The following is a 16016-nucleotide window of genomic DNA, read 5'->3' on the forward strand; positions in this document are numbered from 1 at the left end:
GTAGGGCACGTTTTTTTGTTTGGTTGGTTTTTTAATTTAATTATTTTCATACAGCAGATTCTTATTAGTTATCTATTTTACACATATTAGTGTACATATGTCAGTCCCAGTCTCCCAATTCATTCCCCCCACCCCCTGCTGTCCCCCCTTGGTGTCCATGCGTTTGTTCTCTACATCTCTGTCTCTATTTCTGCCTTGCAAACCAGTTCATCTGTACCATTTTTCTAGCTTTCACATATATGCATTAATATACGATATTTGTTTTTCTGACTTACTTCACTCTGTATGACAGTCTCTAGGTCCATCCACGTCTCTACAAATGACCCAATTTTGTTTCTTTTTATGGCTGAGTATTTTTTTTTCTTGAAGGATAAATTTATTAATTCATTGAACAAATACTTATGGTACCAGGCATTGTACTTAACAGCACAGTTCCAGAAGCTGCCCTGTTAGTCTGATTCTGCCTTTGCTGGGGAACCTGTCATCTGCTTGTGCAACATCACTCATGGGCCTCATCAGACAAGTTGTTTTAAAGAAAATACTAGACACCATTTCATTTTGCCCATAAGTATCTTATATGTCTTTCTCATTGCTAAGGACTTTAAAAAACCCATAAATTATCATGCCATTATTTACACTTAACATTTACAATTATTCTTTAATACCGTCTAATACCCGCTAAATATTTAAGCTTCCTTAATTGTCTCAAAAGTGTATTTTTACAGTTGGTTAGTTTGAATTAGCCCTCACACAAGGGCCACACATTGTCTCTTCTCTGTTACTCTTTTTTTTTTTTTTTTTTTGGCTGCACTGAGCGGCATGTGGGATCTTAGTTCCCAGACCATGGATGGAACCTGCACCCCCTGCAGTGGAAGCACAGAGTCTTAACCACTGGACCACCAGGGAAGTCCCTCTGTTACTCTTTAACACCTACCCTAATCCTCTCTCCCTTTTTCAAACACATTTGTTAGAAACGTTGGGTAAAATATACCATATTCTGAATTTAATTTGTTCTTTGTGATGTCTTTAACTTTCTCTTCTAGCTCCCCTTTTTTTGCAAAGCATATAGATTAAGAGGCTTGCTTAGACTGAAAATAGTTTCAAGCAAGAATTTTTCATAGGTGGTGCCATGCTTGGGGGCATAGGTGTCAGGCTCTGACGTTTGTGGTGGTTCTAAGATTGATGAGTGGATTCAGGTGAGGTTGGCTCAACCCCTCCATGGTAAAGTTCCCCATCCACCTTTCACCAGATGGTTTCAGCAGCCAGTTTCGTTCTTTGCCTAGATTCCATTATATCATTAGGGATAAGATAGGCACCTTTTGAACCTGTGTTTGATGCTGTCACTAGAAATTATGTAACAAGCCATCAGAACCCATTCATGTAATGTAACAGAACTTAAAAAAAAATTCATTCTGTAGCTGTACTTTTTTTTTTTTTTTTTTAAATTTCTAGAAGAATCTCTAGGTCTAAGGTTATGTGTATTTTTACAGCTTTCTTTTTTTTTTTTTTTTTTAAATTAATTTATTTATTTATGGCTGTGTTGGGTCTTTGTTTCTGTGCGAGGGCTTTCTCTAGTTGTGGCAAGCGGGGGCCACTCTTCATCGCGGTGCGCGGACCTCTCACTATCGCAGTCTCTCTTGTTGCGGAGCACAGGCTCCAGACGCGCAGGCTCAGTAATTGTGGCTCACGGGCCCAATTGCTCCGCGGCATGTGGGATCTTCCCAGACCAGGGCTGGAACCCGCATCCCCTGCATTGGCAGGCAGATTCCGAACCACTGCGCCACCAGGGAAGCCCTGTAGCTGTACTTTTATCTGCACAATACAACTACCTCATTCTTTGTGTTTCTATTTTGCTTTTTAAAATGATGTTTAATTATTTAGAGCAACATCCAATGCTTAGGATTACAAAAGCATATCCCCAAGAATAATTATTAAATCTGTTTTAAATTTCTTTACTTCGTCCCTCTTTTTAAATACTGATTTAAATTTAAATTGTAGGGAGAACTCTATAATTATTTTAGCATTAATTGAAGTTGTTTCAGGCTGATATGTTTTCGTTTCTCATTTCTTTGTTGGGAAAATAAAGTAGTTGAGAAAGTGTCTCATAAGATGAGATTTATAAGAACTTGCATGCAAGTTAACCTCGTTTCTGAGGAATAATTTTTGGGAACAAAATCTTTCCTTATACTCAGTTATTTATGGTACTCTACTGAAAACTTCTTTTTTAAAATTTATCATGGTTTCATGAAACGCATATATATCAAGAGTAAAGTTTAAAGAAGGAAGAAAACTAAGAAAATAGGATTCTCTTCACCTTTTCATTCTCAAGTCCTATAATTTATTTTGTGTGTGTATAACACCGTTGAGACCTCACAAGAGAAGTTTCTTTCAGATTTCAATGTTAGGAAAAGTTGATGTTTTTTGCTTTCAATGGTAGAATTAGAATGTTCAGATATAACTGTACAAGGCTTTAATTATACATTCTTCCTTTTGTTTCATTTTATTTTCCTTTCTCTTCTCCCTCCACTATTTTTCTATCTCTCCTTGAATTTTTCATCTTAAAACAGATAATGTCCTATTGTAGTGTATGCGTTTATGTAAGCAATCTAAAATTCATTTATAAATGAGGGGAGGGTATAAATACATAAGGAAACCAATGAAAATACATGTGAGTACATGATCACAATTAGGTTCTCATTTCATTAATTTTCATAGGTGGAATCTTTAATAGTAAATTATTGGGTTGGCCAAAAAGTTCGTTCGGGTTTTTCTGTAAGGTGTTGGAGAAAAACCCAAATGAACTTTTTGGTCAACCCAATACTTAAACTTTACAATTACTGAAACTGAACAGTTACTTAAACTTTTTTTTATTTACAGAAATTTAAGCATTTAAGATAATTAATTTTTAAATTTTTAGGATTATAGCTATGATTTATTGTGTATTTACTATGTTTTGGGCACTATGCAGAGTGCTTTACACGTATTATCTTATTTAACTTTCAGACAACAACCTTTTGTGGTACATGACAGTGAGAAAACTAAGGTATGGAGAGCTTTAGTAAACTTGCTCAAGATCAGAGGTTAGAGCCAGGATTTGGTTCTAGGCAGTCTGATTCCAGAGCCAGTGGTCCTATCCATTAAACAATATTATAGTATTCCCTAAAGCTGTTTGCTTCAAAAAATACCAGTGCTTGTCCCACCCCCTGAGGTTGTGACTTAACTGGGCTGGGACCCAAAATTTTTAAAAGATTTCCAGGTGATTCTAATGGGCAGACAAGTTTGGAAACCATTGTAATACTGCTTTGCTTGGGACATAGCTGACACAATGGCCACCTGAGAGCTATTCCTTCCTGCCAGTTGATGAGATAACATCAAAAATGTGTTTCTAAAATGAAGCATGAGAGCTCTACCTGTGGGAGAAATTACAGCATGAAAGGGCAAAAGGAAATAGCATAATTCATTCGTATTACCAGCATTTGTAGAAGTTATTTTAGGATTGACTCAGCGTTTTATTGACTCTGACTTGTGCATATAAAGCTGGAAACCAAACTTGGTGATGCATCAAAATCCACAAAACAAGTGCTGTATCTTTCATGAGGGACAGCATGACTGTGTACAAGGGCATTTTTGTAGACTACTCTCCCCTCTTCCTTAGGTCTGAGTCAGTTTAGCCTTAAAAGGAGAGTAATAGAAAATAGCCGAACTCAAAATTTTCATTTACTTTTTTTTTTTTTTTTTTAAGGTCATAGCCTATCTCCTAGTGGGCTGTAAACTCCTTGTGAAGAGAAACCAACCGTATCTTATAAATTTTGTTCTCTCAACTTTTGCACCAGACTGCACATACTAGAAACCCAATCAATACCTGAGTGCTGTGTTTCCTACAGTGCTCCTGCACTGATGCACTAAAGTTGTAACTAATAATTCTACCATTCATCTACTGTCTGCATGTATTATATGCAGGGTGTTTTACATACATGTCACTAATCTTTACACACACCTACCCATTATCCTCCTATCTGAGGAGAGGAAACTGAGTCTCAGAGAAGTTAAGGAATTTGCCCAAGATTGTACAGCTGAGTAAGTAACAAAACTGGGGTTTGAGCCATGTCTGTCTGATGCCAGAGCACACCCACTTTCCTTTACCCCAAACACTCCAGAGGGTGGACTCCCAGACATGATTAAAAACTCCCAAGGAGAAACTGTCTGGAACAATTTGTCATAATGAGGCCTATTATCATAGGCCTTTGGATAATTTGGCCTGTATGATCACCTATATTTTCCCATAGTAAAAAAAAAAACTTTATAACTTTTTTTTAAGATTTAATTTTATTTATTTTTGGCTGCGCTGGGTCTTTGTTTCTGTGTGTGGGCTTTATCTAGTTACGGCAAGTGGGGGCTACTCTTCACTGCTGTGCGCGGGCTTCTCATCGCGGTGGCTTCTCTTGTTGCAGAGCACGGGCTCTAGGCACACAGGCTTCAGTAGTTGTGACACACAGGCTCAGTAATTGTGGCTCACGGGCTCTAGAGTGCAGGCTCAGTAGTTGTGGCACATGGACTTAGTTGCTCCACGGCATGTGGGATCTTCCCGGACCAGGGATCAAACCCATGTCCACTGTGCCACCAGGGAAGTTGCTCTAAACATGAATTTTAATTTGCTTCCATTTTGTCTGTTTTGAATAGTTCAGGTGTATCCAGCTTTCTACTGTTAAAGATACCACCATTAACATTTTTGTGCATAAATCTTTGCCCACAATTGGAATTATTTCTTTAGGGTACATGTTTAGAAGTAGAATTGGATTAAGGAGTATAAGCATTGCTGACTCGTACTACCAATTATTTTTCACAAAGTGTACTGATTTAAATATCCACCAGCAGCATGCAAATACTCATTTCATCTTACCCTTCCAGCATTGTTTTTTTTTTTTTTGCTGCTCCTTGTGGCCTGTGGGATCTTAGTTCCCTGACCAGGGATTGAACCTGAACCTGTGCCCCCTGCAGTGGAAGCACAAAGTCTTAACCACTGGACCACCAGGGAAGTCCCTGCATTGTTATCCTTTGTAAAAAAATTTTGCTCATTTGATAGTTTTTAAAAATCTCATTTTTTATTTGCATTGTTTTGATTACAAGCAAGTTTGAACTTTTTCTTATGATTATTAGCCCTTTGTGTCTCCATAGATGAATTCCTCTTCTTTGTCCATTTAACTTTTGACACCTTCCTTAGTGTTTTCCTTATTCATCTATCCTTTTATACTCTTCAGTTATTAAGACTATAAAGCCTTTATCATTTTACCAAATATTTCTCCAAGTTTTTATTCTAAGTTTTATTTTTTGACACACAGAAGTTTTGTTTTAAATATTTTAATCTGTATGTTTCCTCTGTATCTTTTGTCACCTTTAATGCAGATTAAAATCCAGTGATTAAGTAGGTATTCTCTTATTTTTGTTCTAATTCAGTTTTTTTTTTAACTTAATCTTTGATTTACCTGTGGTTTACTTTGATAAAGTAGTGTGATATATTTAATTTGGTCTTTCCCCTAAATAGTTACTTTTCCTAGCTCCTTTATTTATTGATTTGTGATGGCTATTTTTATCATATATTTGATTCTTACTAATCTAATTTTTGCTTTTACTTTTCTTTTTGCAGATCCTTGTCCCTCTGACTTTGTAAGGAAATGGTAAGACTATAGATATAGTACCATTTTCCCAGACTTTACTAGCTGAATGGGGCACTCAATCTGGGGCATTTGAGGTGAAAGCCTGTCTTGGGGGTTTTGAGAAGATTCCTATGCTTTCCCTTTGTCATAAGGCCCTTTTCTCATGTTAATTCCTGTGGGAAAAAGGAAAGAAGAGAGATAAAGTGATTAAAATGAAGATTTAGGAGAACTCTTCTTATATTCACTCAGTGCTTACTTGTTTGCTCAATGCTATGTGTGTCACATAACAGGGCTGAACCTTTAAGGGACTTGGGATTCTGCACTGATAATCTCATGTCATAGATTTTGTGAAGCTCCAAGTTAATGTATCCCAGTCTCCTCTTGCCTCTAATTCAAATTCAGTAGCTAATGAAATTTCAAGAAAGTGACCTCTATGAAAAAAAACGTGTGTATGTGTGTACATACAGTGTATAAACTAGATGCCTCCTGAAAATAAATGCTTACTCTTGGTTTGGCTAAGATATACTTAGAAGAGGTAACAGAATAGAATCATTAAAGAGAAAATACCAAGGGTTCATATCAATGGCTCATATAGATGAGAAGTAAATAATATCAGATTTTTTTTATCTACTCTTTTAATAAGTCAGTTAAAACCATTCATATTGTTTGTTTAACATTTACATTTATTATTATTAGTTAGACTTATTCTAAGGTCGGATCTTAACAGATGGCACCACGAAACAGAGGAAAGCTTCAAGTGAGCTTTATTAGGGAGCGCTCCCGGGCGAGGTTCACTGGTCCGAGAGAAAGGGGACAGAGAAGTCTCACCCGGGCGAGGGTTGGGCAAGATTTTATAGGGGAAGAAGGGAAAGGGGTGTGGTGAATCTGGGAGGGCGCAGGGTATTCCTTATTTGGTGGTCTTTTCGGGTATCCTGGGGGACCGTTGGTCCCGCCCTTCAAAAGGCGGGAAGGCTGGGCTGTGTTCAAAGTCCCCAGGTCAGTTCCTGGAACTGGATGGTGCGGAGAATTTCGGTCTGATGCAACCTGTGAATCAGATTGTGTTCCCCTGCCTCGGGCCAGTTGGCCTTACACTTATTTTGCATCTTCTATTTACTATGCTTTCTAGTTGTTTTTTCCTCACCTCTTTTAGGTATTAAATACTACTACCTTATTATTTTTTTATTTTTTTTTCTTTTGCGGTACGCGGGCCTCTCACTGCCGTGGCCTCTCCCGATGCGGAGCACAGGCTCCAGACGCACAGGCTCAGGGGCCATGGCTCACGGGCCCAGCCGCTCGGCGGCATGTGGGATCTTCCCGGACCGGGGCACGGACCCGTGTCCCCTGTATCGGCAGGCGGACTCTCAACCACTGCACCTGCAACCTTATTTTTATGTAATACTTTGCTGTTTAAAAAGATTTTTTTTCTCACAAGAATCCTGAGAAGTCAATAAGGTAGATATAATCAACTAGATTTTACTGAGAGAAAATGAAATTAAGAGAAATTATGTCACTTTCCCAAGGTTGTATGATGGCTGAGTAGAAGATCTGGTAGAACTAACATTTACTAAGTATTACTGAATACCCACTTAAAATACCAAATTACTTCAAATAAAGGTATGCTGAATGAGCAGACTCTCCAATTACTAGATAGTGAAATCGTTTACACCTGGTAAGTTTTTATACTTAAAAAAACTGAAGGGCTTCCCTGGTGGCGCAGTGGTTGGGAGTCCGCCTGCCGATGCAGGGGACGCGGGTTCGTGCCCCGGTCCGGGAGGATCCCACATGCTGTGGAGTGGCTGGTCTCGTGAGCCGTGGCCGCTGGGCCTGCGCGTCCGGAGCCTGTGCTCCACAGCGGGAGAGGCCACAGCAGTGAGAGCCCGCGTACCGCAAAAAAAAAAAAAAAAAACTGAAGAGAGTGTTGTTTTTTTGTGCTTGTTCGTTTGTTTTGTGGTACGCGGGCCTCTCACTGTTGTGGCCTCTGCCGTCGCAGAGCACAGGCTCCGGACGCGCAGGCTCAGCGGCCACGGCTCACGGGCCCAGCCGCTCCGCGGCATGTGGGATCTTCCCGGACCGGGGCACGAACCCGTGTCCCCTGCATCGGCAGGCGGACTCTCAACCGCTGCGCCACCAGGGAAGCCCAAGAGAGTGTTTTTTAAATGTTTTTGTTTTTGCTGTTATACTACTTATTGCTTTTGTTTTATTGCTTAATTTGGTTTGATTGTGTGAGAAAATAGTTCTATCTCCATTTTCTATCCGTGTCCCAGTCCTCTCAAATAATCTTGTTAAACAAATGTGCTGTACCTGATTGTTATAAAAGAAAATATTTTCTGAATATAAGCAAAATAGTCAAGTGTAAAAGAGCATTTTGACTGAAAAAATTGTTTAGTTACCCAATCAATTCAGATCTGAAATCATTTCCATAATTGTTGCTATATAAACATATATTTATTGCTCTGCACCTAAGGTAAGGATTTCCAAAACTTTCTTAGCTGTTGTCAAACTATAGGAGACTAATTATCAGTGAAGACATGGAACACCAAGGGAATCCTCATCAAAAAAAATTTGCCTTCAAGAGTTAAAATCCTTCGACCACATTCTCTTGTTTCTGCATAGGATCACGACTAGACATTGTGAGGTAATATGATACCCGAGAGAGAAGGGAAGCCTGCCTTAAGATGAAGAGATGTAGGTTGCAGATGTAGCTATGGTGACATAATGCACAATAAGTGAATGAAAAGGAGAGATATTAGTCAGACCTCCACATAGGATTAGCAGATGTTAATGAGATAATTTGCAATTGAAGTAACAATCCAATTTACATATCTATAGGAATAAACGAGGAAACTGTCAACTGTCTTGTGTAAAATGATACATTAAAAGAATATTGTTTAGCTGATGAAGAAAAGGTAGGGAGGGAAATCTTGGCTTGGAGGTGATGATGGGAGCCAGCAGCTGACTTGCTTGCAAAGATTAATATATAATAAAATGTTCTGTCTGCACTAAGGCTTGCTGTTTTCCTCTACCTAGCCACCTCCCCTGGAAAGTTGGCTCAGGCTGTCTCAGCAGGGCTCAAACAGTACCTACATGTCAAAACCATTCTTTTATTGAGTAAGGGTGTAGTTTTTTGGGTTTTTTTTTTTTCCTTCTGGCAATGGACAGTGTCTTCATTGTTTCCTGACAGTAACATGTCTTAGGGAGTGCATTGTATCAATTACATAGCAGATCTCAAACTTTCACCACGAAAGGATCTTTTGGTTATCTCAATCCACCACCACGATTTCATGTTTGGAAATATTTTTTGTTGTTATTGTTCATTATATTTGTTAACTTAAAAAAAAATTAAGGACATGCAAAAGTACTAAACAGAGTCTTCTATCAGCGTGAAGTAATGTATGGAGTTGACATAGTTCAGAAACAAATTTGGTGTTTTGGGGAGCCTCAACAGCCTGTTGGTGGTGTCAGATTCCATTTGATATTCTGAGATGTTCTAAAGGTTGTGGACTCCCATTATTGTCTTCATAGATCTCCTAAGGTTTGGGGAACTTTAGGCTGGGAACCCTTGAGGTAAGCATCAGAGTAGTCCTGAGGGACAAAATGCAGATAGGCTAGTTGCAATAGGAAAGGGGGTAGTTAGAAGAGTCCAGAATATGACACTGGGGGAAAAGGGTGTAGAAGCGGTATACTGTTCTTACTGCCTTCAAACCTGTATTTTACCTAGCAAACTCTTTGAGTGATAACACAGTTTAAACAATCTTAAATGTATTACTTTATCTGGTTTACTGATGGTTCCATGATTTTCCCTTATAAGATGCTTAAACTCAGTTTATATTTTAAACAATTAAATACCAATTCAATTCAATTAAATTAGCATTTACTGAGCATTTACTGTTATACATGCAAGGTATCATACTAGGTGCTGTGAATGAGAAAGGAAAAAGGAACTAACATTTATTGAGTACTCACTCCATGGTTAGAATGTGCTATGTACATAACCCTCCAAGATGGATATAGTTATTTTTATTTACAAATGAGGCTAACTGCACTGGCCTTCTGTTATTTTTCAGACATATAGGCTTGCTTCTGCCCCAGGGTGATTGCACTTGCTATCACTGCTTCAATGGGATGATCTTTTCTTGAAAAGTTTATATACCTTATCCTTGTTCAAATATAAGCTGATCAGTGATGCCTTCTTTGACCACCCTATTTAAAATTGTAACCCCGTTCCCCTCTACATACTCCTCATCCCCTTACTGACTTTATTTTTCTTTGTAGCTCTTATTGCCACCTTATATACTATGTATTTATTTTTTCATTATTGTCTTTCCGCCCTGACTTGAGGGCAAAGATTTTGTCTGTTTTGTTCCCCTATATACTCTCAGTCCTAGAACACTACTTGTTACATAGTAAGTGCTCAATAAATATTTGTTGAACAGATGAATGAAAGCTGAGAGAATTAAGTAACTTGCTCCGGGATAAGAAAATAGCACTTCATTTAAAAATAAGAAAACACAGAATATCCATTGTTGGTACTGGAATAATAATCTCTTACATGAGAAAAATGGTTGGATCAAACGTTCCATGTTTCTAAGATTGAGTGCTGCCACCATCACACTGGCCTCAGGGGAAATGTTCCATTGTTAATACTGTGGCCTGGGTGTGTGCCTAGAATCCTGACTTGCATTTCTCTGCTAGCACAGCTAAGGCAAGGCATTAAGGGGCAAATAAGTCATTACTAAAGGCTGAGGGACAACAAAAGTTGTTGAATTAAACAGAGAGTAACATGGAAATAGATAAACTGATTGAAAGATTTCAGCTCGATCTTCAGGATGGATGGCCCAGTTTTGTGACCGTACAACCTCGGGAGTTCCTGTTAATCCCCCCTTGCCTCCTCCCACTTTTTAAAAGGAGCTTCATGATGCATCAATCACCATTTAATTAGGAAGACTTCATGTAAGGGTTTGCCCGAATCCTACCTGACACCAGGCAGGGCCAGAGCTTATTTTAACATAAAGAGTTTAGAGCCTATTAGAGAGCTCAGGCAAGTGTTAGGGAGAATGCTTTTCCTCTCACCTGCCTTTTTGTGCATAGAAGCACTTCCTTGAGTAATTCTGGCCTCTTATCCCATAATTAGACCCCCCCAGGGGGTAGAAGTGACATTTGTTTGATGGGATTGGGAGAGAGAACTGGTCACTTCTGGGTCTCTCTCTTTGGGACCTGCTTATCTACACTGAATGATCTTTGTGATCTGCTTTCTGTCACATAGCAAACTTAGCCTCTGAAGGGGGAGGCTTGCAGCCTTGGGGGACAAGTTCAATACAGGGATGTCAGGGATCTGCAGGACTCTCTTCAATATCATCTTATCAATAACAGAGAATGTATTTTTTTTCTACTTGTCTGACTTCTGTGCCTATTTTTCAGTTAGTTACTAATTGTAGTAGGCAAAAATGGTTGTTATTTATTGGGTCCTTCAAACTCCAAGCAAGTACATAAATAATTATAACATGAGCTATAATAAAATATGTGGTGTATTAGTCTGCATAGGATAGGCAATGCTGCAGTAACAAACAAGGTACAAAACTCTCAATGACTAGATGCAATAAAAGTTTATTTACCCCTCATGTCACGATCCAGTGTGAGTTAGCTGGCTGTGCTGTACAGAATATGTAGTTTCTAGGGTCACTGCAACAGGAAAAGAGAGAGGGAGGAGGAGGACACTAGTTCTCTCTCTTTTATAAAAAAATTTTTATTGAAGTATAGTTGATTTACAATGTTGTGTTAGTTTCTGCTGCATAGCAAAGTGAATCACTTATACATATACACATATCAACTCTTTTTTTTTTAAGATTCTTTCCCCATATAGGTCATTACAGAGTATTGAGTAGAGTTCCCTGTGCTATACAGTAGGTTCTTATTAGTTATCTATTTTATATATAGTAGTGTATATATGTCAATCCCAGTCTCCCAATTTATCCCTCCCCATCCCCCCCGCCAGGACACTAGTTCTTAAGTGCATTGCCCTGGAGTGATACCCAACACTTCTGCTGAACGTAGACATAACTGGTCACATGGCTTCAAACAACCGCAAAGGAGGCTGGGAAATGTAAAGGATTACATGGATACTTGGGGAGCACCAACTGTGTCTGCTATCAGTGGATTCAGAATAGTCAGGGAAGGTCCAAGGGAGCAGAGTAGGGCAGAACAGGGGATGAGCAGTACCCAGAGTATATTTTGCCTGTTTCATAGTTTTCTCAAAGCCAGATATTCTGTCTGAAATTTATCTATGCAGTCTCTTCAGAATCCAATGCCATCAAGCCATTTACAAAGTTACTTAAATTACTTAATATGAAAATTGTGGGAGTTTGCCATTAAGTGTGCATTTTACCTGGGCTCTTCTGGAGACAATATGCTCTTGGTTATATTGTATATATGTTATATTTGTTTTATTATGTACTGTATTTTTAATGATTTTAGAAGTGAGTATTTTGGGTCCACAATATTTTTGAATACTTTGCACTTTTTAGCACTCTTCAAATCACATAAAATAGAGCATGTGGAAAGGAGGGCCTCTGGAGTGTGGAGTTGCGGACGTTGGAGAAGCTGCTGGCCTCACTGAATGATGGAACAACCTCCCGAAGGCACAGCTGAAGCAGCAGCTCATATATAATTCTTTTTGAGGATGGTGCCTACATACTCTAGGACAAAGTATCTACTTTGAATCAAATAAATCAATGTGGTTCTGTGGCCCAATAAGAAGAATACAGTGGTGACCAGGCCCTCCCATCAGGAAACTTGCTCAAGCCTCTTAGGTAGCCTCATCCACCAGAGAGCAGACAGCAGAAGTAAGAAGAACTACAGTCCTGCAGCCTGTGGAACAAAAACCACATTCACAGAGAGATAGACAAGATAAAAAGGCAGAGGGCAATGTACCAGATGAAGGAACAAGATAAAACCCCAGAAAAACAACTAAATGAAGTGGAGATAGGCAACCTTCCAGAAAAAGAATTCAGAATAATGATAGTGAAGATGATCCAGGACCTCAGAAAAAGAATGGAGGCAAAGATCGAGAAGATGCAAGAAATGTTTAACAAAGACCTAGAAGAATTAAAGAACAAACAAACAGAGATGAACAATACAATAACTGGAATGAAAAATACACTAGAAGGAATCAATAGCAGGATAATGGAGGCAGAAGAATGGATAAGTGACCTGGAAGACAGAATGGTGGAATTCACTGCCGTGGAACAGAATAAAGAAAAAAGAATGAAAAGAAATGAAGAGAGCCTAGGAGACCTCTGGGACAACATTAAACGTAACAACATTCACATGATAGGCATCCCAGAAGGAGAAGCGGGAGAAAAAAGACACAAGAAAATATTTGAAGAAGGTATAGTAGAAAACTTCCCTAACATGGGAAAGGAAATAGCCACCCAAGTCCAGGAAGCGCGGTGAGTCTGATACAGGATAAATCCAAGGAGAAACATGCCAAGACACATAGTAATCAAAATGGCAAAAATTAAAGACATTATTGAAAGCAGCAAGGGAAAAACGACAAATAACATACAAGGGAACTCCCATAAGGTTAACAACTGGTTTCTCAGCAGAAAGTCTACAAGCCAGAAGGGAGTGGCATGACATATATAAAGTGATGAAAGGGAACACCCTACAACCAAGATTACTCTACCCAACAAGGATCTCATTCAGATTGGAGGGAGAAATCAAAAGCTTTACAGACAAGCAAAAGCTAAGAGAGTTCAGCACCACCAAACCAGCTCTACAACAAATGCTAAAGGAACTTCTCTAAGTGAGAAACACAAGAGAAGAAAAGGACCTACAAAAATAAACGCAAAACAATTTAAAAAATGGTAACAGGAACATACATATCGATAATTACCTTAAACGTGAACGGATTAAATGCTCCAACCAAAAGACACAGGCTCACTGAATGGATACAAAAACAAGACCCATATATATGCTGTCTACAAGAGACCCACTTCAGACCTAGGGACACATACAGACTGAAAGTGAGGGGATGGAAAAAGATATTCCATGCAAATGGAAATCAAAATAAAGCTGGAGTAGCAATACTCATATCAGATAAAATAGACTTTAAAATAAAGAATATCACAAGAGACAATGAAGGACACCACGTAATCATCAAGGGATCAACCCAAGAAGAAGATATAACAATTATAAATATATATGCACCCAACATAGGACCACCTCAATACATAAGGCAACTGCTAACAGCTATAAAAGAGGATATAGACAGTAACACAGTATAGAGGGGGACTTTAACACCTCACTTACACCAATGAACAGATCATCCAAACAGAAATACTAAGGAAACAGAAGCTTTAAATGACACAATAGACCAGATAGATTTAATTGATATTTATAGGGCATTCCATCCAAAAACATCAGATTACACTTTCTTCTCAAGTGCACATGGAACATTCCCCAGGATAGATCACATCTTGGGTCACAAATCAAGCCTCAGTAAATTTAAGAAAATTGAAATCATATCAAGCATCTTTTCTGACCACAACGCTATGAGATTAGAAATGAATTACAGGGAAAAAAACGTAAAAAATACAAACACGTGGAGGCTAAACAATACGTTATTAAATAACCAAGAGATCACTGAAGAAATCAAAGAGGAAGTAAAAAAATACCAAGAGATAAATTACAATGAAAACACGATGATCCAAAACCTGTGCGATGTAGCAAAAGCAGTTGTAAGAGGGAAGTTTATAGCTATACAAGCCTACCTCAAGAAACAAGAAAAATCTCAAATAAACAATATAACCTTACACCTAAAGGAACTAGAGAAAGAACACACAAAACCCAAAGTTAGTAGAATGAAAGAAATCATAAAGATCAGAGCAGAAATAAATGAAATAGAAACAAAGAAAACAATAGCAAAGATCAGTAAACTAAAAGCGGGTTCTTTGAGAAGATAAACAAAATTGTAACCTTTAGCCAGACTGATCAAGAAAAAGGAGAGGACTCAAATCAATAAAATTAGAAATGAAAAAGGAGAAGTTACAACAGACACCGCAGAAATACAAAGCATCCTAAGAGACTACTACAAGTAACTCTATGCAATAAAATGGACAACCTGGAAGAAATGGACAAATTCTTAGACAGGTATAACCTTCCAAGACTGAATCAGGAAGAAATAGAAAATATGACAGACCAATCACAAGTAATGAATTGAAACTGTGATTAAAAAATCTTCCAACAAACAAAAGTCCAGGACCAGATGGCTTCACAGGTGAATTCTATCGAACATTTAAAGAAGAGGTAACACACCAGCCTTCCTCAAACTCTTCCAAAAAAATTGCAGAGGAAGGAACACTCCCAATCTCATTCTATGAGGCGACCATCACCCTGATACCAAAATCAGACAAAGATACTACAAAAAAAAGAGAATTACAGACCAGTATCACTCATGAATATAGATGCAAAAATCCTCAACAAAATACTAGCAAACAGAATCCAACAACACATGAAAAAGATTGTACACCATGATCAAGTGGGATTTATCCCAGGCATGCAAGGATTCTTCAATATACACAAATCAATCAATGTAATACACCATATTAACAAAATTGAAGGAGAAAAACCATATGGTCATCTTAATAGATGCAGAAAAAGCTTTTGACAAAATTCAACACCCATTTATGATAAAAACTCTCCAGAAAGTGGGCATAGAGGGAACCTTCCTCAACATAATAAAGGCCATATATGAAAAACCCACAGCAAACATCGTTCTCAATGGTGAAAAACTGAAAGCATTTCCTCTAAGATCAGAACAGACAAGGATGTCCACTCTCACCACTATTATTCAGCATAGTTTTGGAAGTCTTAGCCACAGCAGTCAGAGAAGAAAAAGAAATAAAAGGAATACAAATTGGAAAAGAAGAAGTAAAACTGTCACTGTTTGTAGATGATATGACACTATACATAGAGAATCCTAAAGATGCCACCAGAAAAACTGCTAGAGCTAATCAATGAATTCAGTGAAGTTGCAGGGGTATAAAATTAATGCACAGAAATCTCTTGCATTCCTATACACTAATGATGAAAAATCTGAAGAGAGATATGAAGGAAACACTCCCATTTACCACTGCAACAAAAAGAATAAAATACCTAGGAATAAACCTACCTAGGGAGACAAAAGACCTGTATGCAGAAAAGTATAAGACACTGTTGAAAGAAATTAAAGATGATACAGACAGATGGAGAGATATACCATGTTCTTGGATTGGAACAATCAATATTGTGAAAATGACTATACTACCCAAAGCAATCTACAGATTAACTGCAATCTCTATCAAATTACCAATGGCATTTTTACAG

The 16016-nt window shown here is 38.3% G+C and overlaps 1 protein-coding gene across 1 annotated transcript in view; it reads left to right on the forward strand.

Annotated features, from left to right (window-relative positions):
• The window catches only part of THEGL (theg spermatid protein like), a 67161-nt gene that overhangs the window by 11611 nt on the left and 39534 nt on the right, over window positions 1-16016 (forward strand). The window contains 1 exon segment of the mRNA XM_032631982.1: window positions 5627-5675. Within this exon segment, the coding sequence (XP_032487873.1) occupies window positions 5627-5675 (49 nt within the window).

Source organism: Phocoena sinus, chromosome 5, assembly GCF_008692025.1.
Source record: "Phocoena sinus isolate mPhoSin1 chromosome 5, mPhoSin1.pri, whole genome shotgun sequence".
In the NCBI taxonomy this organism is placed as follows: Eukaryota; Metazoa; Chordata; class Mammalia; order Artiodactyla; family Phocoenidae; genus Phocoena; species Phocoena sinus.